At 42.9% G+C, this 23,655-nt stretch overlaps 1 protein-coding gene across 2 annotated transcripts in view; it reads left to right on the plus strand.

The window, feature by feature from the left end:
• LOC106573628 (NT-3 growth factor receptor) overlaps window positions 1-23,655 on the plus strand; it is a 288,867-nt gene that overhangs the window by 58,513 nt on the left and 206,699 nt on the right. For both annotated transcript variants that reach the window (XM_014148852.3, XM_014148855.3), the window contains exons 2-3: window positions 13,349-13,423; window positions 16,527-16,598. In XM_014148852.3, coding sequence (XP_014004327.1) covers window positions 13,349-13,423; window positions 16,527-16,598 — 147 coding nt within the window. The remainder of the gene's footprint in view (window positions 1-13,348; window positions 13,424-16,526; window positions 16,599-23,655) is intronic.

Consider the following 23,655-nt stretch of genomic DNA (forward strand, 5'->3'; position numbering starts at 1 on the left):
TTATTCAAGTTGGATAATCTTTGGATGCCAACAGTAGTCACACCATTGGAAGACATAGCTTGGACTGTAGCCTACAAAAGCCTATTCCTGCTCTTTTCCCATGATCCATCAGACACATTTGGTGTCTCATCATAGTGGTCTCTGACTTGTGGTTAGACTCGCTCAGGTGGAACAAGCTTAAATTTGAGCCTTTGTTTAATGCTGCTTTGAATGTCATTGAGAAAACAGAGAATTGACAAAGATTGTTTTTCACAAACATCCTTTCTGAATTTAAAAATAATCCTCTAAGTAAATCATTTTTATAAGTATCTGTAATCTGATTACGATATTTTTGCTGGTAACGTAACGGATTACAGTTATCGTGTTTTTGTAATCCCTTACATGTACATGTAATCCGTTACTCTCCAACCCTGCTGAGGACAGACGATTTTTACATGCTATGCACTTAACGGTCCAGTTCTGTGAGTTTGTGTGGCCTACCACTTCGCTGCTGAGCCATTGTTGCTCCTAGATGTTTCCACTTCACAATAACACCACTTACAGGGCAGAACTTTGACTAACTGACTTGTTGGAAAGGTGGCATCCTATGACGGTGCCACGTTGAAAGTCACTAAGATCTTCAGTAAGGCCATTCTACTGCTAATGTTTGTCTATGGAGTTTGCATGGCTGTGTGCTCGATTTTATACTGTCAGCAACAGGTGTCGCTGAAATAGCCGAATCCACTATTTTGAAGGGGTGTCCACATACTTTTATATATATCTGGTTTGGAGAGCCTTTATACACGGATATACACTGAGTGCACAAAACATTAAAAACACCTTCCTAATATTGAGTTCCATCAATAAGGGATCATATATTTCACCTGCATTCACCTGGTCAGTCTATGTCATGGAAAGAGCAGGTGTTCAATGTTTTGTACACTCAGTGTATTGATGAATAAAAAATACAGTGATTTGATTAATTATGAAAATTGTCACATTCAGTTCTTTAACCCATGGTAATGTTGGAAGATTAGTGTACATATAATTATAATAGGGAGAATAGTGTACAGTCGTGGCCAAACGTTTTGAATGACACAAATATACATTTTCACAAAGTCTGCTGCCTCAGTGTCTTTAGATATTTTTGTCAGATGTTAATATGGAATACTGAAGTATAATTACACGCATTTCATAAGTGTCAAAGGCTTTTATTGACAATTACATGAAGTTGAGGCAAAAACTCAATATTTGCAGTGTTGACCCTTCTTTTTCAAGACCTCTGCAATCCTCCCTGGCATGCTGTCAATTAACTTCTGGGCCACATCCTGACTGATGGCAGCCCATTCTTGCAAAATCAATACTTGGAGTTTGTCAGAATTTGTGGGTTTTTGTTTGTCCACTCGCCTCTTGAGAATTGACCACAAGTTCTCAATGGGATTAAGGTCTGGGGACTTTCCTGGCCATGGACCCAAAATATTGATGTTTTGTTCCCCGAACCACTTAGTCATCACTTTTGCCTTATGGCAAGGTGCTCCATCATGCTGGAAAAGGCATTGTTCGTCACCAAACTGTTCCTGGATGGTTGGGAGAAGTTGCTCTCGGAGGATCTGTTGGTACCCTTCTTTATTCATGGCTGTGTTCTTAGGCAAAATTGTGAGTGAGCCCACTCCCTTGGCTGAGAAGCAACCCCACACATGAATGGTCTCAGGATGCTTTACTGTTGGCATGACACAGGACTGATGGTAGCGCTCAACTTGTCTTTTCCGGACAAGCTTTTTTCCGGATGCCCCAAACAATCGGAAAGGGGATTTATCAGAGAAAATGACTTTACCCCAGTCCTCAGCAGTCCAATCCCTGTACCTTTTGCAGAATATCAGTCTGTCCCTGATGTTTTTCCTGGAGAGAAGTGGCTTCTTTGCTGCCCTTCTTGACACCAGGCCATCCTCCAAAAATCTTCACCTCACTGTGCGTGCAGATGCAATCACACCTGCCTGCTGCCATTCCTGAGCAAGCTCTGTACTGGTGGTGCCCCGATCCCGCGGCTGAATCAACTTTAGGAAATGGTCCTGGCACTTGCTGGACTTTCTTGGGCGCCCTGAAGCCTTCTTCACAACAATTGAACCGCTCTCCTTGAAGTTCTTGATGATCCGATAAATGGTTGATTTAGGTGCAATCTTACTGGCAGCAATATCCTTGCCTGTGAAGCCCATTTTGTGCAAAGCAATGATGATGGCACGTGTTTCCTTGCAGGTAACCATGGCTGACAGAGGAAGAACAATGATTCCAAGCACCACCCTCCTTTTGAAGCTTCCAGTCTGTTATTCGAACTCAATCAGCATTACAGAGTGATCTCCAGCCTTGTCCTCGTCAACACTCACACCTGTGTTAACGAGAGAATTACTGACATGATGTTGGTCATTTTGTGGCAGGGCTGAAATGCAGTGGAAATGTTTTGGGGGGATTCAGTTCATTTGCATGGCAAAGAGGGACTTTGCAATTAATTGCAATTAATCTGATCACTCTTCATAACATTCTGGAGTATATGCAAATTGCCATCATACAAACTGAGGTAGCAGACTTTGTGAAAATTAATATTTGTGTCATTCTCAAAACTTTTGGCCATGACTGTACAATAGTAGACTATAACCTCTTTTGCCTGCACTAACCATGGAACTGTGATGACACAGCCAAGTATTGCGCCATGCGTTGGTTTCAAACTGTTACTCCTTGTTCTGTGCTCTGCTCCATAGCGATTTAATTAGCTTACATGTATTTTTTTTAAATATTATCAACCGTTACTAATGAACCTCAGCGACAACCACATGGCCGTGATGGCGTTTACAGAGGTAGCAAATGAAGGTAAACAAAACAATGTAATTAAATGGAATGATAATGTAGGCTATACCATCTGAAGGGAACTAACAGTAAATTGGCAGTTGAATATGTGTTTGTTATTAGGCCTTCTGATGGTCGATTCTGATAATGGCTAATATTTAACATGATAGACATAAGAAACAGTGAATGTCGGGGTAGCCTATAATTAAACATTCGAGAGTACCCATCCCTGCAAGTTAAAAGGATACAATTTTCATTTTGCATAATGGCACAGCATTTCATAAATTGTACTGTGAGAAAGTTGATATGTTGATATTATTCATTTTGCTGCGATATGACTGGTTTCACATTTGTCTCCAATGATTATAAGGTAAAATAGATCTAAAACAAGTGCCATTTATATTTACAATTCCCTTATCCAAACAAATTACAAATTTACATAGCTCTTATCAATAGTTCTTATCAAGTTTTAAATTACAGTGCATGGAGAATGCTGTTATTTCTAAGGGGAAAAAAAGAAAGCAGATGCTTTTTCCCACGTCTGGCCCATTCATTAGGCAGTATTAGGCAGATTGACCGGGGCGGCATTTTCCGAGATAAACTACCCAAGACGCACCCACAACAACAACACATAAAACCTCACATAATTCTGCCCAGACCATGACAATTTCTCTCAACCAGTGGCATATGGGCTTTTTAGGTGAGGTGCTGTCCTTTGATAAGCAGTGCCCCCTTTGTCAAAGGCAGGGGCGCAAAATATTTTACTTGTCAAGTCCCTCCAGGGTCCTGTTGGAGAGACGCATCTCTGCAGCGCTCCACCAACATTCTGTCAAGAAAATAATCGAACATAAATCATGTATCAGATATAGGATATGGTAGAAAGAGTATGTAGACTTTGCTGTAGGCTACTGGCTGTAGATAACATTTATGACAATGTAATAGACAATTCTACATCATGCAGGTTTATCCAATCAAATAGCCTAAGCTAAATGGCGGTCTATCAACTTAAAAATGAGCTGTCAGAATAGTCGTGGACAGGCAAAAGGTCAAAACCAGATCAGAGTTCAGAAGGTACAGAGTGGCAGGCAGGCTTGAGGTCAGGGCAGGCAGACTGGTCAGGCAGGCGGGTACAGAGTCCAGAAAACAGGCAAGGGTCAAAACCGGGAGGACTAGCAAAAGAGAGAATAGCAAAAGCATGTGCACAGGAAAAACACACTGGTTGACTTGAAACAGACAAGACAAACTGGCACAGAGAGACAGGAAACACAGGGATAAATACACTGGGGAAAATAAGCGACACCTGGAGGGTGTGGAGACAATCACAGGGACAGGTGAAACAGATCAGGGTGTGACAGTGTTCATCTGCTCATCCACTACATGTTAAAGACTGTGTCCTATTTGATTTAGCTCATTGTTAACAATGGACACTGTGTTATGTGGTTGTCACCTGATCAGTAGTTCAATAAGCCCCCTCTCCCATGTGCCTTCACACTGATAGGGTTAAATCAGTAACAGTCACACACGGTGGTCATGATATGTAAATGATTGGTTTTGGATTCTCATTTTAATGTGACATGACACATAAATCCATGTTAGCTAAGGATATATTGTTGAATCATTACTTACACAGTACATCCTGTATTTCGCTACTTATACAAGTAGGTAGGCTTAAATGACTTGTGGAGTCAAATCAAATCCAATTTTATTGGTCACATACACATATTTAGCAGATGATATTGCGGGTGTAGTGAAATGCTTGTGTAATCTAACAATTTACAACAGTACACACAAATCCACAAGTAAAAGCAAAAGAATGGAATCAATAAATCAATAAATAAGTAGGTAGTAGGTACGGTACTATACAACCGTGTAGAAGAAATTGGCATTGCAGTGCAGCGATAAAAGCGAGATGCAAGTATCCTTTTTTGTTATTACTAAATACATTTGTTTCTACTCCATTTCAAGCGATGAAGTAGTTGTGAAGTTGCCCTCCACGCACATGGTGGTGATAGAACGGAGTAATGACTCTGTGATGGAGTCAGCTGACAGTCTCAATAAAACTGAAGGGGTTTGTTCCAATGTTCACAGAGGTAAACTGCTGAGAAGGTAGGAAATCATTTTTTTCAACCTCCTTCTGGTATGTTTATGTAGGTGGGTCTCAAGCTGATTTCTGCTTTTGTCTCTCTCTGCAGCACAACAGCGTTAGTGGGTGAAAGTCTAACCAACTGCCAAGATCAGGAGAGAGAATGTGCATCCAAAATGGCTCCCTGTTTAGTGTGCTATATTTGACCAGAGCCCAATGGGTAGTGCGCTAGATGGGGAATAAGGTGCCATTTGAGACGCAGGCAAAGGGTAAAAATCCCATCCTCCAGCTGGGTCGTCGCCCCAGTCACACAGATAGCCGCAGGCTACAGAGAATAGGCACTGTGCTTCTCCATGCTTTAAATGAGTCTGTCACCGTGGGTGGCACCATCAAACCTGCAGACATTCAGTGCTGCCTGAGTGTTATACTGTATTCCTCACCATCAGACCTGCAGACATTCAGTGCTGCCTGAGTGTTAAACTGTTTTCCTCACCATCAGACCTGCAGACATTCAGTGCTGCCTGAGTGTTAAACAGTTTTCCTCACCATCAGACCTGCAGACATTCAGTGCTGCCTGAGTGTTGTCATGACATTGGCCTCTTTGAGTACAGGGAGGACAGTTGACCCCCTCCCCCTTGCACCATCCCCCAACCTACCTCCCCCCACCCAGGCCCTGTGTGAAGGGGTGGTAAAATTCCAGAGGAGAATCTCTTGCCACATGGCCCATAGAGAGACACAGGAAATTCTTCCAACTCACAGAATTGGGGAATTAAATGACATTTATGTTCTGGAGAAGGTATGGAAGATTGGTGAAGAATCCAGCTACGAACTGGTCCGCTTGGTACAATTTTGTGATACTCAGAAGAGACAATATAGCAATATTACCATAAAACTGTTGATATAAGAGCCTCAGCTGTGGGACTTGCATCCAAATGGTTGTATAGAATGTATTAATAAGGATAAAGCTATTTGTGATACATTGAGATGCTGTGTACTGATGTTAATGTGATAGAATGTATTTATGTTCAAAGATTATATCAGTCATCGGCACGCCCCCCAGGGACACAGACAGGACCAGGCGTCATGTGACAAGCCTGTTCTATGTTCACTATAAAACCCCACCCTGATTTACTTTCTTCAGAGCAGGCCTCCACTCCATTGCGAGTTGGCCAATAGGTTTGACCATCTAATTCCTCTACTGAAAGGGAACTATACCACATGGTTAACTTTTAGACTATCGATATCGACAGAATAAGAACAAGTCTTTGATATTAATGAATAGTCTGCAGCTAGAAATTATATCATTGAATGCGAAGACCGACAAAACATCCATTCTATGACGACATTAATGAATGTCGCTTTGAAAGATCCATTCTAACCGAGAGAGAGAGAGAGAGAGAGAGAGAGAGAGAGAGAGAGAGAGAGAACGCGGACAAAACTCTCCAACAGAACGACGCTCCAACAAGGTTCCCGACGACACACTGAGCGTAAATATATATTGATTGCAATTGTTCCCGAATGAGTGAGCGTTCATGTGCAAAGGGTTAGCATATCAATTGTTAATATTAATGAACTCTGTGTGCCTCCTCAGCTGAACTTTTCATGACCCTTTGTTTAACAAGACACCAGCCATGCCTGTTTAGCCCACTAGGGCACATTACTCTACCAATTCTTTGTGATGATAATTACTGTTTGTATGCTTTCTGTGAATTACTTAGTTTAGTAAATAAATGATTTTAAGACAATTGATGTATGGATGACTCTTAGTAAAGGCTGGGTTCGTGCAGATACAACAATTTACGACGTTTGGAATGAGACTGGACGCGAGGTAAAATACCCCATTTAAACCAGAAGATAATCGGCCTATACTATAATAGAATATAATATATAATGTTATAATATAGGAAAGTTATATTAGGAAAATTATAACTTTGTAATCTGAATATTTTCCTTGGTGCCCCGATCTCCTAGTTAATTACAATTAAACGATTAATCAGTTTAATCGCGTGATAATAATTACAGGGAGTTAATTGATAAACATGTCTTCAGTTTAATGGTGACCCAAAGACACGACAGTGTCATACTGTATTCCTCACCATCAGAAGATGGGGTCGCAGTGTCTAAGCATACTGTTGTCAGAGGAGAAAGTTTTTGCTGAAATAGGCTTTCCAGTTCAACCATTTGGTTCGGATCACTTCACTCGTTGTGCCAAACTGATTGACAGTGGCATTGAATTCTCTTCCTATATCTACAGTATCTACTTTTTGAGCATCTAATCTAGCATTTTTTTCTATAAACTTTTTTCTATAAACCCATGTATCAGTGCTAATCCATCAGCGTATTTTAAAGGCATTTGCAAAAGCATAAGAAAGAAAGAAAATCATTATATTGTTGTTCCAATGAAGAGACTTAAGGAAAAGATTTATTCTATGAATACTGTATAAGGCATGAGAACCAGAATGTATTCAACTGATGAATTCTCACTTTGTCATTGGCGGGTCTTGGTTCAGTGCATCACTCCTGCTGTGGCTCAGTGGGCTCTCGGCACTAGAGGTAGGCCTACGCTGTAAAATAAATCTGCAGTATTTTATATTTATGGGGCAAAGACGGATTTCAGTCTGAATATTTTTAAGTGAGGACGCTTTATTATACAAAGTTATAAGTAGCAGTGTTCAATCTGCTCACGGGGTGATTTTTGGTATGGAAATATGCAAAGCACCTGTTAACTACAAAAAATGTAAAAGCTGTTAGCCTACATTATCCTAGCACTCCTGGTTAACACTAGCTCCCACTCATATACCACAGAAGAGGAAAGGGGGGGGGGGGGGGTGCTCTGTAGTTGTCAACCCAACAAATATACTTAAGTTTCAAAAGTAAAACAAACGTTGTAAATCATTTAAAATTCATTTTATTAAGCAATCGGCACAATTTTCATGTTTTTTTTATTTACAGATAGCCAGGGGCACTCTTCAACACAATTTACAAGTTAAGCATATGTGTTTAGTGAGTCTGCCAGATCAGAGGCAGTAGGGATGACCATGGTTGTTCTCTAGATAAGTGTGTGAATTGGACCATTTCGCTTCTTGTTATGCATTCAAAATGGAATGAGTACTTTTGGATGTCAGGGAAAATGTAAAATGTTAATAATGTATTTTCTTTAGGAATGTAGTGGAGTAAAAGTTGCCAAAAATATAAATAGCAAAGTAAAGTATAGATACCCTGTCATAGGCGTCGTAAGGATAGGACCAAGGCGCAGCGGGTATAGTGCTCATCTTATTTTATTTAAAGGATAACACTTAAACAAAATGACGAAACAGTTCTGTAAGGCAACAAAGGAAACAACCACCCACAAAACACAAGTGAAACAAACACCACTGAATATGGCCTCCAATTAGAGACAACGACAACCAGCTGCCTCTAATTGGAAGTCATTGCCAAAAACCCAACATAGAAATAGAAAACTAGATTTAAACATAGGAAACATAGAACCTAAACCAAAAACACACAACACCCCCTGACCAAACTACAATGACAAATAACCCCTTTTACTGGTCAGGACGTGAGAGTAAAATCTCTTAAATAATTATGTATAGATCCACCATTGAGCACAAAAACAACACATGTTACAGAATATTTTATTTTACATAGATGTTATTTCTATCAGACAAACCATGCCTGACAACATGATCCAATGATCCCCCAAAGGTGCAGACCCCGAATGCACCTCAAAAACAAAAACCACACAAAAACAACCCCAAACTTAAAGGGAGGGAAGGGAGGGTGGCCACCGTCAACGACGGTCCCTGTGCTACACCCCCCCCCCCCATTCCCAATCCTCCCACTACGGAGTTGGCTCTGGGCGTAGCTCCCGTTCAGAAGACTCCTGGCTGAGGAGCGTCGCTGGAGGCTCCTGGCTGGGGAGCGTCGCTGGAGGCTCAGGGCTGGGGAGCGTCGCTGGAGGCTCAGGGCTGGGGAGCGTCGCTGGAGGCTCAGGGCTGGGGAGCGTCGCTGGAGGCCTCCTGCATGGAGCTGGGACCGGTCTCCCCGGACTGGGGAGACTTACAGGAGACTGGGTGCGCAGAGCAGGCACGGGGCACACTGGGCCGTGGAGGCGCACCGGCGGTCTGGAACTCAGGGCTGGCACACCCCGTCCTGGCTGAGTGGTCACTGTAGCCCGGCACAGGCAGAGCGCTGGCACAGGGCGAACTGGGCTGTGCTGGAGAGTGAGAGCTGCCGTGCGTAGAGCAGGCGCAGGGTAAGCTGGACCGAGGAGATGCACTGGTGGCCAGATGCGCTGCGCCAGCGCACTTCTCCCTGGCTGCCGGCCAACTCTCGCTCGGCAACGCTGCGGAGCCCTTACTGGCCGCACCAGACTGTGCATGCGTATGGGCGACACCGTGCGCATTTCTGCATAACTCGGTGCTCTCCTCGTCACCCGCTCCCCACGGTAAGCACAGGGAGTTGGCTCAGGACTCCACCCTGACTCTGCCCAACTCCCCATGTGCCCCCCCCCACACGGGGAGTTGGGGGGGGGATGCCTCTCGGCGTCATGTAGCTCCCTTAATTTCCTCTCCCAGAAACGTCGTTCTGCCTCCCATGTCCATCCTTCTCCTCGGTGCTCCAATCCCCGCTGCTTGGTCCTTGTTTGGTGGGTGGTTCTGTCATAGGCGTTGTAAGGATAGGACCAAGGCGCAGCGGGTATAGTGCTCATCTTCTTAATTTATTTAAAGGATAACACTTAAACAAAATAAACAAAACAACGAAACAGTTTCGTAAGGCAACACAGGCTATACAGGAAACAACCACCCACAAAACACAAGTGAAACAAACACCACTAAATATGGCCTCCAATTAGAGACAACGACAACCAGCTGCCTCTAATTGGAGGTCATTGCCAAAAACCCAACATAGAAATAGAAAACTAGATTTAAACATAGAAATAGAAAACATAGAACTTAAACCAAAAACACCAAAACACACAAAACAAACACCCCCTGCCACGCCCTGACCAAACTACAATGACAAATAACCCCTTTTACTGGTCAGGACGTGACATACCCAAAAAAACAACTTAAGTAGTACTTTAAATTATTTTTACTTAGTTTCTTTACACCACTGAGGATAGGCCTCATGCAGAGTTTAAAATAAACTCAGCCAATCAATCAGAATTTCCACAACTCATTTTTTACTTAAGAATTTAATCTCTGTGGGTATTGAATGATTCAGGTTTGTGTGAGGTGGTTTCCCTCTCCTCTCCTTGGGATATGCAAAAAACACATTTACATTCACACGCATATTAATACACACTTGTACATGTGTGAAATTGGAGAAATATAAGCACCCACCAAATAATAAGAATAATAGCTTTTGGTTTTGTTTTACATGTCGAGTCCATCGTTGCTCTGTCGAGGGGATTTGTTGTTCTACATTGCCTCCTCAAATGACGACCCACTTTACTGCTTTGTAAAGCAGAGTTGCTAGGTTACATAACGCTGTTTTATCAAGATGTGAGCGGGATAGTCTTAGTATTTTGTCTTTAAGATGAATTGCCAGAAAAAATGCCCATGAATATAACTATAGAAGATTTTTTTCTCCAAATCTGAGTGATACATTATGCGCCATAGCTGTTGTTCATCACGTTGTCTCATACATTTGCATTTTAAGCAAGTAGGAATGTCAAATGGATTGCCATAGTTTTGTACTTTGCAATGTTAACTCTCTACATACTGCCGTCTACATGTCCTTTTATATTCTCCTTGAATAAGACAGTATCTGCTTTCCTGTCCATCAGTCAATACACAGTATGTGCTGTATGTGTGTGTATACAGTAATGTGTGACTTTATGCTTATACACTGTTGTTTACATAATACACACATGTACGCATCACATGGAAAGAGAAGCAGAGAGATCAAGATGGTCTTCCTGGTCTGAACCAAGGGAACATTGCACTGATTCGAAACAGACCAGAGAGGGAGATGGGTTACATTTTAAATTTGTATGGATGATGTAAATATTTGAAGCCAATTTCAAAACTTTATGCCAAAAGAGGCTGGATGTCATTTCCTGAGCTCAGAGATCAGCAATGCATGTTGTAAAGCAGCTTGAGTGCTGATGGATGTGTGTGCTCGTGTGTTGAGCGGTTTTGTGAAAAATGTTTTTATGTGTGTGTACACAGAGGGTTCTATATGAAACCCAAAAGAGTTCTACCTGGAACCAAAAAGGGTTCTCCTATGGGGACAGCCGCAGAACCCTTTTGAAATCCCTTATTTCTGAGGGTAGGAACAAATAAAAAAGAGTGTATATGAGAAGAAAGGATGAAAGTCAGAGTAATTGAACAGATAGATGGGAAAGAAATAATGGACATGAGAGTTTGAAGTGAGAGAAGTAAAAGTAGGAGACACGTGGAATTAGAATCATGACACTGTGGTGGTAACACTGTGGTGGTAACACTGTGGCGGTGACACTGTGTTAATTGTCCACAATACATAACCAATAAGGCATTGCAATTTCACCAGGCCCAAAGGTAACAACTACCTTTTAAGGTGGTATCTTTCTCTTAACAGAATAATGTGGTCGTCACTAGTTACCGCAATCACAAAGTCATAAACCCTCCTATTTCTACAATTTATTTTCTTAAAATGTGATTTTAAACCTAACCCTAACTGTAAACCTAACCTTAAACACACTGCTAATCTTATGCCTAACCCTAACCTTTAAAATTATATTTGTACGATTTAGCCAATTTTGACTTTGTGGCTTGGGTAACTAGTGAAAACTGAATAATGCTGAGTTTCAGTTTTAGTACAGTTCAAGAGCATCAATAGTCAGCATGGAGCACCCAGAGTGATTTTAGCTCAGTGTTGTGGAGATGCTCTGGGGACCTCCAGCCATTCGCTTTCATTAAACGTCCCCTCATTACGCAGGATGTAATTGCATTGTAGCTCATTTAAGCCAGCAGTAAATCATGTGAATGTGCTTGCACTGGGGGACATCCACAGGAAAAGTATTCTACCAGACAGTGTATCCCACGTACACTACATGACCAAAACTATATGAACACTTGCTCGTTGAACATTTCATTCCAAAATCACAGGCATTAATATGGAGTTGGTCCCCCCTATGCTGCTATAATACCCTCCACTCTTCTGGGAAGGATTTCCACTAGATGTTGCTGCGAGGACTTGCTTCCAACATTGCTGCGGGGACTTGCTTCCTTTCAACCACAAGAGCATTAGTGAGGTCGGCTATTGATTTTGGGCGATTAGGCTGGCTTGCAGTTGGCGTTCCAATTCATCCCAAAGGTGTTCGATGGGGTTGGGGTTAGGGCTCTGTGTAGGCCAGTCAAGTTCTTCCACACCAATCTCGACAAACCATTTCTGTATGGACCTCGCTTTGTGCACGGGGGCATTGTCATGCTGAAACAGGAAAGGGCCTTCCCCAAACTGTTCCCACAAGTTGGAAGCACAGAATCGTGTAGAATGTAATTGTATGCTGTAGCATTAAGATTTCCCTCACTGGAACTAGCCTGAACCATGAAGAACAGCCCCAGACCATTATTCCTCCTCCACCAAACGTTACAGTTGGCACTATGCATTCGGGCAGGTAGCGTTCTCCTGGCATCCGCCAAACCCAGATTTGTCTGTCGGACAGCCAGATGGTGAAGCGTGATTCATCACTTGAGAGAACGCGTTTCCACTGCTCCAGAGTCCAATGGCAGCAACTTTTATACCACTCCAGCCGACACTTGGCATAGCGCATGGTGATCTTAGGTTTGTATGAGGCTGCCCAGCCATGGAAACACAGTTCTTGAGCTGACGTTGCTTCCAGAGGCAGTTTGGAACTCGGTAGTGAGTGTTGCAAACGAGGACAGGCAATTTTTATGGGCTACTCACTTCAGCCTACTCACGTTCTGTGAGCTTGTGTGGCCTACCATTTCGTGGCTGAGCCCGTTGTTGCTCCGAGATGTTTCCACTTCACATTAATAGCACTTACAGTCGACCGGGAAAGCTCTAGAAAGGAAGAAATTTGACAAACTGACTTGTTGGAAAGGTGGCAGCCTATGATGGTGCCACGTTGAAAGTCACTGAGCTCTTCAGTAAGGCCATACTACTGCCAATGTTTGTCTAAGGATATTGCATGGCAGTGTGCTCGATTTCATACACCTGTCTGCAACGGGTGTGGCTGCAATAGCCGAATCCACTCGTTTGAAGGGGTGTCCACATACTTTTGTAAATATAGTATCTTTACTAGACTATATTAATGTAGTTTATTTACAGTATTGCCTTGTAGCTTCCTCAGATGGGACTGGAAGGATGAACTTTACAACTGAGCTGAACTGTACATCCGACAAATACGAGAGATGCAATACATAAATCCACAGAATAAACATATAGGTTAAATGTCGATTTTTAAACTGACTGTCTTCTGTTCTTTCCCTGTGTTTCCAGACACATTGAGAACTGGACTGGCCTGCAGATGCTGAAAGATGTGGACATGGAATTGTACACTGGACTACAGAGACTGTGAGTATCAACCTGGGAAGAGAGCAGGAACATAACCCATTTACATACTGATGGTGATCTGTGGTTGCTGCAGAGCCCAGAGTGAGCCCAGTGTTCATCTAGTCATGATAGCATACCATATGGATGTGAGACCATGGGCTGTTTCTTGGCCTGAAACATGCTATATGCAAGACATATTTACTGGTATACAATGATCGTTATCCCACCACCCAGTGACATGGCACCAGGTCTGGTTGGCACACACACTCTATCAGCACTATTGACCACTAGCAGTTGCTTATATTGCAGGCGTGTTTATTTTAATGCACTGCAGCCAGCCTCAAACAACAGGGCCTCCCTACGGCCCGTTTTACACTGATCAAATAACGCTAGAATAGCGGCCAGGAAATGTAATTACGTCCCTTAACACCCTGGCCTAAGCTAAACACTACAATAAGTCTCTTTTCTTCCTCCCTGCTTTGCTGATTCCTTCCCCCCATGCCTACTGCCCACCCTCCGACATCCTGGTCAGACATCCTGGTCAGACATCCTGGTCAGAGATCCTGGTCCCTCTGGGAAGGAGATGGTATCCTGAAGTCTCTCTCCCATCTTCCCTCAGTTATCCCCCCACCTCCCTTCTTCTTCAGCCTCTCCTATTATCTCATCCATCCTTCCCCAGTCTCCCCCAGTTTCCCCCAGTCTCCTCCAGGCTCATCCAGTTTCCCACAGTCTGCCTGAGCTTCCACCAGTGTCCCTCAGTCTCCCTCAAACTCCTTCAGCCTACCCCGGTCTAAACACTGGTCCTGTTAGGGGACACCCAAAGCAGTTGAACAAGGCTGATTAACAGCTCCTCTCATTAACATCAGGCTCACCTGGAGTGGGCTCTGGCTGCTCCCTCCCTCCCTCCCTCCCTCCCTCCCTCCCTCCCTCCCTCCCTCCCTCCCTCCCTCCCTCCCTCCCTCCCTCTCTCCCTCCCTCCCTCCCTCCAGTAGCAGCCAGGGCTAGATGATAGGGATGACTCACCAGGTAGTGTGCTGCACAGGCAGACCGGAGCAGGAGCTACTCTGGGCACACGCTGGGTCAGCAATACGGGCCTCAGAGCCTCAGCAAGCCCACCTCGCTGATTAATATTTAAGTACAAGCCACAGGGGGACATGTGACATATACGCCTGTGTTGGCCTTGTTAAATCCTTCACTCCCAGGTCCTGATGTGTCTGACATTGACCACACTGTATTACCCACTGGGCTGCCCTTGTTTAAGCCAAATTCAATATGGGGGAATAAATGTCTTAACATGCCTATTTATGCTTACCAAACACCCAGTCTTACAGTTTCACATCACTGTTAGCCATACTGTATGATGCCAACAGGACTGTTCTGATGTAATCATTCTCTCAGATGGATTCTAATGAAAAGAGCTGAGTGTTCAATGCAAATAAACAGCTTGCAGATGCCTATAATAAAAATGCATTCAATATACATAATTGATCTCAGCTAAGGAGAAGATGCAGGCTCTTGATACTATTCTGACTATAATGATGCCCCGTGTGGAGGGAGAGGAGCAGGGGAGACAGGCTGGAAGATAAGATTAGATGGCTTTTAGAATGCTTCCCTCTTCACCCAAATGTCGCCAATTGCGGGCCTGGCAATGATCTGACTGGTTAGCTTGACCGGTAGCAGACCTGGCAATGATCTGACTGGTTAGCTTGACCGGTAGCAGACCTGGCAATGATCTGACTGGTTAGCTTGACCGGTAGCAGACCTGGCAATGATCTGACTGGTTAGCTTGACCGGTAGCGGACCTGGCAATGATCTGACTGGTTAGCTTGTCCGGTAGCAGACCTGGCAATGATCTGACTGGTTAGCTGTCAGAATAATTTGTATGTGTTAGGATAATGACTTAACTGTTCCACTCTGAAATTATAGGATAGGGTGATATGTTTGAGAATCATGGGAAGATAAAACCAGGATATGGGAAGATCGGTTAGGATTGTAAAACTTTGAGGTTATATCCTTTAGTAGGGATGTAAACAGAGTGAAGTTGTAGAGTAGGTAATAGAACATCATTGAAGGGTTTCAAACCAAGAGGGTCCCAAAGGGGGAGGGGAGGTGAAAGCCTTGAAGAATGTGACACATTTTATGGTTCTTTGTGGTTAGTGGAAAGTACTGGTTGTTTGAGAAGGGAGTGGTCTAAAGATAGGAATGTATGTGTGTATTATGGATAATTTTGACTTTAGAACATACTCTGAATAAACTGTACAGACCTTTTGCAGAAAGCTGAGTCCTTGCCTAATTATTCTTAACCCAGTGTCTTACAAACCTTGGTGATTAGTCAAAGCTTATTGATTGTTAATTATTATCATTGGGATTCCAAATTCCCATAACATTAGCTTGTCCGGTAGCGGATCTGGCAATCATCTGACTGGTTAGCTTGTCCGGTAGCAGATCTGGCAATGATCTGACTGGTTAGCTTGTCCGGTAGCAGATCTGGCAATGATCTGACTGGTTAGCTTGTCCGGTAGCGGATCTGGCAATGATCTGACTGGTTAGCTTGTCCGGTAGCGGATCTGGCAATGATCTGACTGGTTAGCTTGTCCGGTAGCGGATCTGGCAATGATCTGACTGGTTAGCTTGGCCGGTGTAAAATTCAGTTAAGAGTCAAAAATATTCCCTCACACACTCCCAGTGCACTGCTATCACAGCCCATGATTAACTGTAAATGATGCATTTATGAAAACCTATCTGTGACCAATCAGCAGACAATTGCTGTTTCTGTGAAGCTTGTGCGACCTGTGTGCCTACTCCTTAGTGTGGGTGTAGCCACGCCACACTGAAAAACCCTGGTTTCCATGGACACACTGGCAGGAATATGTTGGTGGTTATAATTGTGGAATAGCATTTTATTTTTCTTCATGCTTACTTTATCCGTAAACGTAGGAGGAAACATCTGTTAGTATCAACAATAGTAACCTCGAGGGAATCGTTTTTTTCCCCTTTATGCTAAACATCTCACCAATGTACATTGACACAATCTCATGCCTGTGTATAATTATTTCCATATGTGTAACTTTCAGTAAACTGTTTACATGCCTTACGTGTGTGTGTCACTGTGTGTCTCTTCCAGAACAATCATGAATGGCAACCTGCGAGGTATCCAGGCCAGAGCCTTCTCCCAGAACCCCCACCTGCGCTACATGTGAGTGGTGTTACTGTTATCTCATTCTCTCTCTCTCTAGGCTGACTGGTAACACAAATGAGAACATACATCACATCTGCCATTCATCCCCTCATCATGTGGGTTCTCCCCCTTCCTTTTTTACAATTATTTTTGGCAGACTGCATTGTTCACAGTTCACCTCCATCTGACTGTGCACACTGACTGACTGATCTTCATTCAACAGTGACATATTCAGATTGACTATGCCACATATTTACCAAAACAAGCAGAGTTTAGTTTAGTACAAGCTAGGTAGCGTCATGACAGAGCAGCCATTTCCACTGTAATCCTGATTGTTTATATGCTGGCATCCTGTTCTACATGAGACCCACTAACCACTCTAGCTCTCTCCCTGTGACCCTGTCCCATCCCAGGCATACATTATCCCAACATACATAATTCACCCAGATGAACCTCCTCTTGAAGGAAATAAGCATGTTCCTTCTGCAGTGATATGCCAGTTCAGCTACAGTGCCTGGGTCTTCTTCCTGGTGCTTCACATACGACTGAACACACACAGTTCCACCATGTTATGTTTGCTATGTCTGTTCATAATGATTAGATTAGAGAGTTTAATAGTCACATGTACAGGGTTGCAGATGTAATTATATGGTACAGTGAAATTCTTAAGCTTCAAGCTCCAACAATGCAGCACAAAGTGAAATAAAAATACAAAAATGTAATAAAAATAGATAATAATACAAATTTGAATATATACATATTAACAACTGTACAATGGTAAATGTCCATTGGGGTGGGGGCACAGGTGGCTTACTAGTGGTGACTATTCAGCAAGATAAAGACCATTGGAGCGGGGCAGGGTAACCCCCCCCCCCCCCCCCCGGGGGAGAGGCGCAGGGGGATAGGAAGTCCGACAGGTCTATTCAGCAGCCTGTTGCTCTTTGGGTAGGAGCTATTGGCCTGTTTTACAGTTTTTGCCATGATGCTCCTATAATGCCCGCATCTGAGTGATGGAAATGGGGAGAACAGCCATTACTCAGGTGGCTGGGGTTTCTGGTGAACTTCTTGGCCTTCCTGCGACACCTGGTGTTGTAGGTGTCCTGGAGGGTAGGCAGTGTGTACCCAATGGTACGTTCGGCTGAGTTATACCACACTCTAGCGCCTTGCAGTCCGCGGCGGTGGAGTTGCCGTACCAGGCTATGATGCAGCCTGACAGTATGCTCTCGATGGTGCTCCTGTAGAACACTGTGAGAGCCCTTGGGGACAGGACGAATTTCTTCAGCATCCTGAGATTGAAGAGTTGCTGTCATGCCTTCTTCACCATGGTGTCCGTGTGGTTTGACTATTTCAGCTCCGAGGAGATGTGTACGCCGAGGAACTTGAAGTTTTTGAACGTCTCAATGTCCATTGATGAGGATGGGGGCATGCCCAGCCTGGTTCCTCCTGAAGTCAACAATCAGCTCCTTTGTTTTTCTGATGTTGAAGGAGAGGTTGTTTACCTGGAACCACACCGTCAGAGTGCCTACCTCCTCCTTGTAGGCTGTCTCGTCGTTGTTGGTAATCAGCCCTACTATTGTCGTGTCATCAGCTAACTTGATGATGGCGTTGGAACTGTGTGAAGCCACGCAGTTGTGGGTATGGGAAAGGGAAAGGGGGATACCTAGTTAGTTGTCCAACTGAATGTATTCAACTGAACTGTGTCTTCCGCATTTAACCTCTGAATCAGAGAGGTGCGGGGGGCTGCCATAATCGACATCCACGTCTTCGGCCCCGGGGAACAGTGGGTTAACTGCCTTGTTCAGGGGCAGAATGACAGATTTTTACCTTCTCAGCTCGGGGATTCGATCCAGCAACCTTTTAATTACTGGCCCAACGCATGTATGCATGGAGTAAATCAAATCAAATCAAATGTATTTATAAAGCCCTTCTTACATCAGCTGATATCTCAAAGTGCTGTACAGAAACCCAGCCTAAAACGCCAAACAGCAAGAAATGCAGGTGAAGAAGTACGGTGGCTAGGATAAACTCCCTAGAAAGGCCAGAACCTAGAAAGAAACCTATAGAGGAACCAGGCTATGAGGGGTGGCCAGTCCTCTTCTGGCTGTGCTGGGTGGAGATTATAACAGAACATGGCCAAGATGTTAAAATGTTCATAGATGACCAGCAGGGTCAAATAATAATAATCACAGTGGTTGTCGAGGGTGCAACAGGTCAGCACCTCAGGAGTAAATGTCAGTTGGCTTTTCATAGCCGATCATTCAGAGTATCCCGTGTGGCTCAGTTGGTAGAGCATGGTGTTTTGCTTTGTAGGTTAGCAGTAAAACCTTTAAATCAGCCCTTGCCTTAACAGGAAGCCAGTGTAGAGAGGCTAGCACTTGAGTAATATGATCACATTTTGGGGTTCTAGTCAAGATTCTAGCAGCCGTGTTTAGCACTAACTGAAGTTTATTTTGTGCTTTATCTGGGTGCCGGAAAGTAGAGTATTGCAGTTGTCTAACCTAGAAGTGACAAAAGCATGGATTCATTTTTCTGCATAATTTTTGGACAGAAAGTTTCTGATTTTTGCAATGTTACGTAGATGGAAAAAATATGTCCTTGAAACAGTCTTGATATGGTCGTCAAAAGAGAGATCAGGGTCCAGAGTAACGCCGAGGTCCTTCACAGTTTTATTTGAGACGACCGTACAACCATCAAGATTAATTGTCAGATTCAACAGATGATCTCTTTGTTTCTTGTGACCTAGAACAAGCATCTCTGTTTTGTCCGAGTTTAAAAGTAAAACATTTGCAGCCATCCACTTCCTTATGTCTGAAACACAGGCTTCCAGCGAGGGCAATTTTGGGGCTTCACCATGTTTCATCGAAATGTACAGCTGTGTATCATCTGCATAGCAGTGACAGTTAACATTATGTTTCTGAATGACATCACCAAGAGGTAAAATATATAGTGAAAACAATAGTGGTCCTAAAACGGAACCTTGAGGAGCACTGAAATTTGTCAGAGGACAAACCATCCACAGAGACAAACTGATATCTTTCCGACAGATAAGATCTAAACCAAGCCAGAACTTCTCCGTGTAGACCAATTTGGGTTTCCAATCTCTCCAAAAGAATGTGGTGATCGATGGTATCAAAAGCAGGACTAAGGTCTAGGAGCACAAGGACAGATGCAGAGCCTCAGTCTGATGCCATTAAAAGGTAATTTACCACCTTCACAAGTGCAATCTCAGTGCTATGATGGGTTCTAGAACCAGACTGAAGCGTTTTGTATACATTGTTTGTCTTCAGGAAGGCAGTGAGTTGCTGCGCAACAGTTTTTTAATTTTTTTTTGAGAGGAATGGGAGATTCGATATTGGCCGATAGCTTTTTATATTTTCTGGGTCAAGGTTTGGCTTTTTCAAGAGAGGCTTTATTACTGCCACTTTTAGTGAGTTTGGTACACATCCGGTGGATAGAGAGCCGTTTATTATGTTCAACATAGGAGGGTCAAGCACAGGAAGCAGCTCTTTCAGTAGTTTAGTTGGAATAGGGTCCAGTATGCAGCTTGAAGGTTTAGAGGCCATGATTATTTTCATAATTGTGTCAAGAGATATAGTACTAAAACATTTGTGTCTTCCTTGATCCTAGGTCCTGGCAGAGTTGTGCAGACTCAGGACCACTGAACTTTGGAGGAATGCGCAGATTTAAAGAGGAGTCCGTAATTTGCTTTCTAATGATCATGATCTTTTCCTCAAAGAAGTTCATGAATTTATCACTGCTGAAGTGAAAGCCATCCTCTCTTGGGGAATGCTGCTTTTTAGTTAGCTTTGTGACAGTATGAAAAATACATTTGGGATTGTTCTTGTTTTCCTCAGTTAAGTTGGAAAAATAGGATGATTGAGCAGCAGTGAGGGCTCTTTGATACTGCACGGTACTGTTTTTCCAAGCTAGTCGGAAGACTTCCAGTTTGGTGTGGCGCCATTTCCGTTCCAATTTTCTGGGAGTTTGCTTCAGAGCTCGGGTATTTTCTGTATACCAGGGAGCTAGTTTCTTATGACAAATGTTTTTGGTTTTTAGGGGTGCGACTGCATCTAGGGTATTGCGCAAGGTTAAATTGAGTTCCTTAGTTAGGTGGTTAACTGATTTTTGTACTTTGATGTCCTTGGGTAGGCGGAGGGAGTCTGGAAGGGCATCTTGGAATCTTTGGGTTGTCCGAGAATTTATAGCATGGCTTTTCATGATAATTGGTTGGGGTCTGAGCAGATTATTTGTTGTGATTGCAAACGTAATAAAATGGTTGTCCGATAATCCAGCATTATGTGAAAAAACATTAACCTCTATGGGCTAGGTGGGACGCAAGCGTCCCACCCGTGGTGCACTCCATCAACAGCAGGTGCATTTCAAGAGCGGCAAATTTGAATCCAAATAAATGTCAAAATTCAAATTTTTCAAACATACAACTATTTTACACCCTTTGAAAGATAAACATCTCCTTAATCTAACCACGTTTTACGATTTCAAAAAGGTTTTACGGCGAAAGCATAAATTTAGAGTATGTTAGGACAGTACATTTACAAGAGTTGTGTGTAATGTTGTGCCAATTCAAAGACAGGTGTCACCAAAACCATAAAATCAGCTAAAATGATGCACTAACCTTTTACAATCTCCAACAGATTACACTCCTAGGACATTGTGTTAGACAATGCATGCATTTTTAGTTCTATCAAGTTCATATTTATATCCAAAAACAGCGTTTTACTGTGGCGTTGATGTTCAGGAAATCGTTTCCCTCCAATAACCGGCATTCAAGTCAGCACCACAAATTAAATAATTAAAATTAGAAAACATTGGTAAAATATTATATTGTCATTTAAAGAATTATAGATTTACATCTCTTGAACGCAATCAACTTGCCAGATTTAAAAATAACCTTACTGGGAAATCACACTTTGCAATAATCTGAGCACTGCGCCCAGAAAAATACGCGTTGCGATACAGACTAGCCGCCATGTTGGGGAGATCTAAAATCGAAAATACTATGTAAATAATCCATTACCTTTGATTCTCTTCATCAGATGTCACTTCCAGGTATCACAGGTCCATAACGAATGTAGTTTTGTTCAAAAAAGCTCATCATTTATGTCCAAAAATCTCCGTCTTGTTAGCACATGATCTAAGCCCGCCGGACTTCACTTCATGAACGAGGGGAAAAAATATATTTACGTTCGTTCAAACATGTCAAACGTTGTATAGCATAAATCATTAGGGCCTTTTTTAACCAGAACATGAATAATATTCAAGGTGGACGAATGCATTCTCTTTTATAACGTATTGGAACAAGGGTACCCAACATGAACTCGCGCGCCAGGTGTCTAATGGGCCATCATCGTTCCATGGCTCTTGTTCGGTCAGATCTCCCTCCAGAAGACTCAAAACACTTTGTAAAGGCTGGTGACATCTAGTGGAAGCAATAGGAAGTGCCAGAATATTCCTCAGCCCCTGTGTTTTTCAATGGCATAGGTTTAAAGGTAATACAACACATCAGATATCCACTTCCTGTCAGAATCTGTCTCAGGGTTTTGCCTGCCAAATGAGTTCTGTTATACTCACAGACACCATTCAAACAGTTTTAGAAACTTTAGGGTGTTTTCTATCCATATATAATAAGTATATGCATATTCTAGTTACTGGGTAGGATTAGTAACCAGATTAAATCGGGTACATTTTTTTATCCAGCCGTGCAAATACTGCCCCCTAGCCCTAACAGGTTAACTTCTTTCGGATCATTGGGACGCTAGCGTCCAACCTCGAAAACATCCGGTGAAATTGTAGAGCGTGAAATTCAAAAAACAAAAGTAGTAATATTAAACATTCATAAAAACACAAGTGTTATACACCATTCTTTAGCTTAGAATCTTGGTAATCGAACCGCTTTGTCCGATTTACAATCGGCTTTACGGCGAAAGCATAGCATTTGATAGTCTGAGGACAGCGCCTCACCCACTTCCTGCATTAACATGAATTCATAACCTGCACAAGTGTCACAAAACTCAAAAATAGCGACAACATAAATCACTTACCTTTGAAGATCTTCATATTTTTGCAATCCAAAGGGTCCCAGTTACACAATTAATGGTTGTTTCAGTCGATGAAGTCCTTCTTTTTATCCCCAAAAAGTCAGTTTAGTTGGCGTGCTTCATTCAATAATCCACCGGTTTCCCCTCGTTCAAAATGCATACAAAATGAATCCCAAACATTACCAATATACTTCATCCAAACAAGTCAAATGACGTCCCTAATCAATCCTCAGTTACCCTAATATATAAATAAACAATCAAATTTAAGACGGAAAATAATATGTTCATTCCCGGAGATAAATAACCAAGTGCGCGCCCTCACCAGAGCTCGCCACAAACATTTTCCAACCAAGCAGAGGCGTAACGAAAGTCAGAAATAGCGATAAAATAAATCTGTGGACTTTTCCATGTGAATATTAAAGTCCCCAAAAATGTTAATATTATCTGCCATGACTACAAGGTTCGATAGGAATCCAGGGAACTCAGTAAAGAACGCTGTATATGACCCAGGAGGCCTGTAAACAGTAGCTATAAAAAGTGATTGAGTAGGCTGCATAGATTTCATGACTAGAAGCTCAAAAGACGAAAACATTTTTTTTCTTTGTAAATTGAAATTTGTTGTCATAAATGTTAGCAACACCTCCGCCTTTGCGGAATGCGCGGGGAATATGTTTACTAGTGTAACCAGGAGGTGAGGCCTCATTTAATACAGTAAATTCATCAGGCTTAAGCCATGTTTCAGTCAGGCCAATCACATCAAGATTATGATCAGTGATTAGTTCATTGACTATAACTGCCTTGGAAGTGAGGGATCTAACATTAAGTAGCCCTATTTTGAGATGTGAGGTATCACAATCTCTTTCAATAATGGCAGGAATGGAGGAGGTCTTTATTCCAGTGAGATTGCTAAGGCGAACACCGCCATGTTTAGTTTTGCCCAACCTAGGTCGAGGCACAGACACGGTCTCAATGGCGATAGCTGAGCTGACTACACTGACTGTGCTAGTGGCAGACTCCAC

The sequence above is a fragment of the Salmo salar genome, chromosome 16, assembly GCF_965601325.2.
Source record: "Salmo salar chromosome 16, fSalSal1, whole genome shotgun sequence".
NCBI classification, from domain to species: domain Eukaryota; kingdom Metazoa; phylum Chordata; class Actinopteri; order Salmoniformes; family Salmonidae; genus Salmo; species Salmo salar.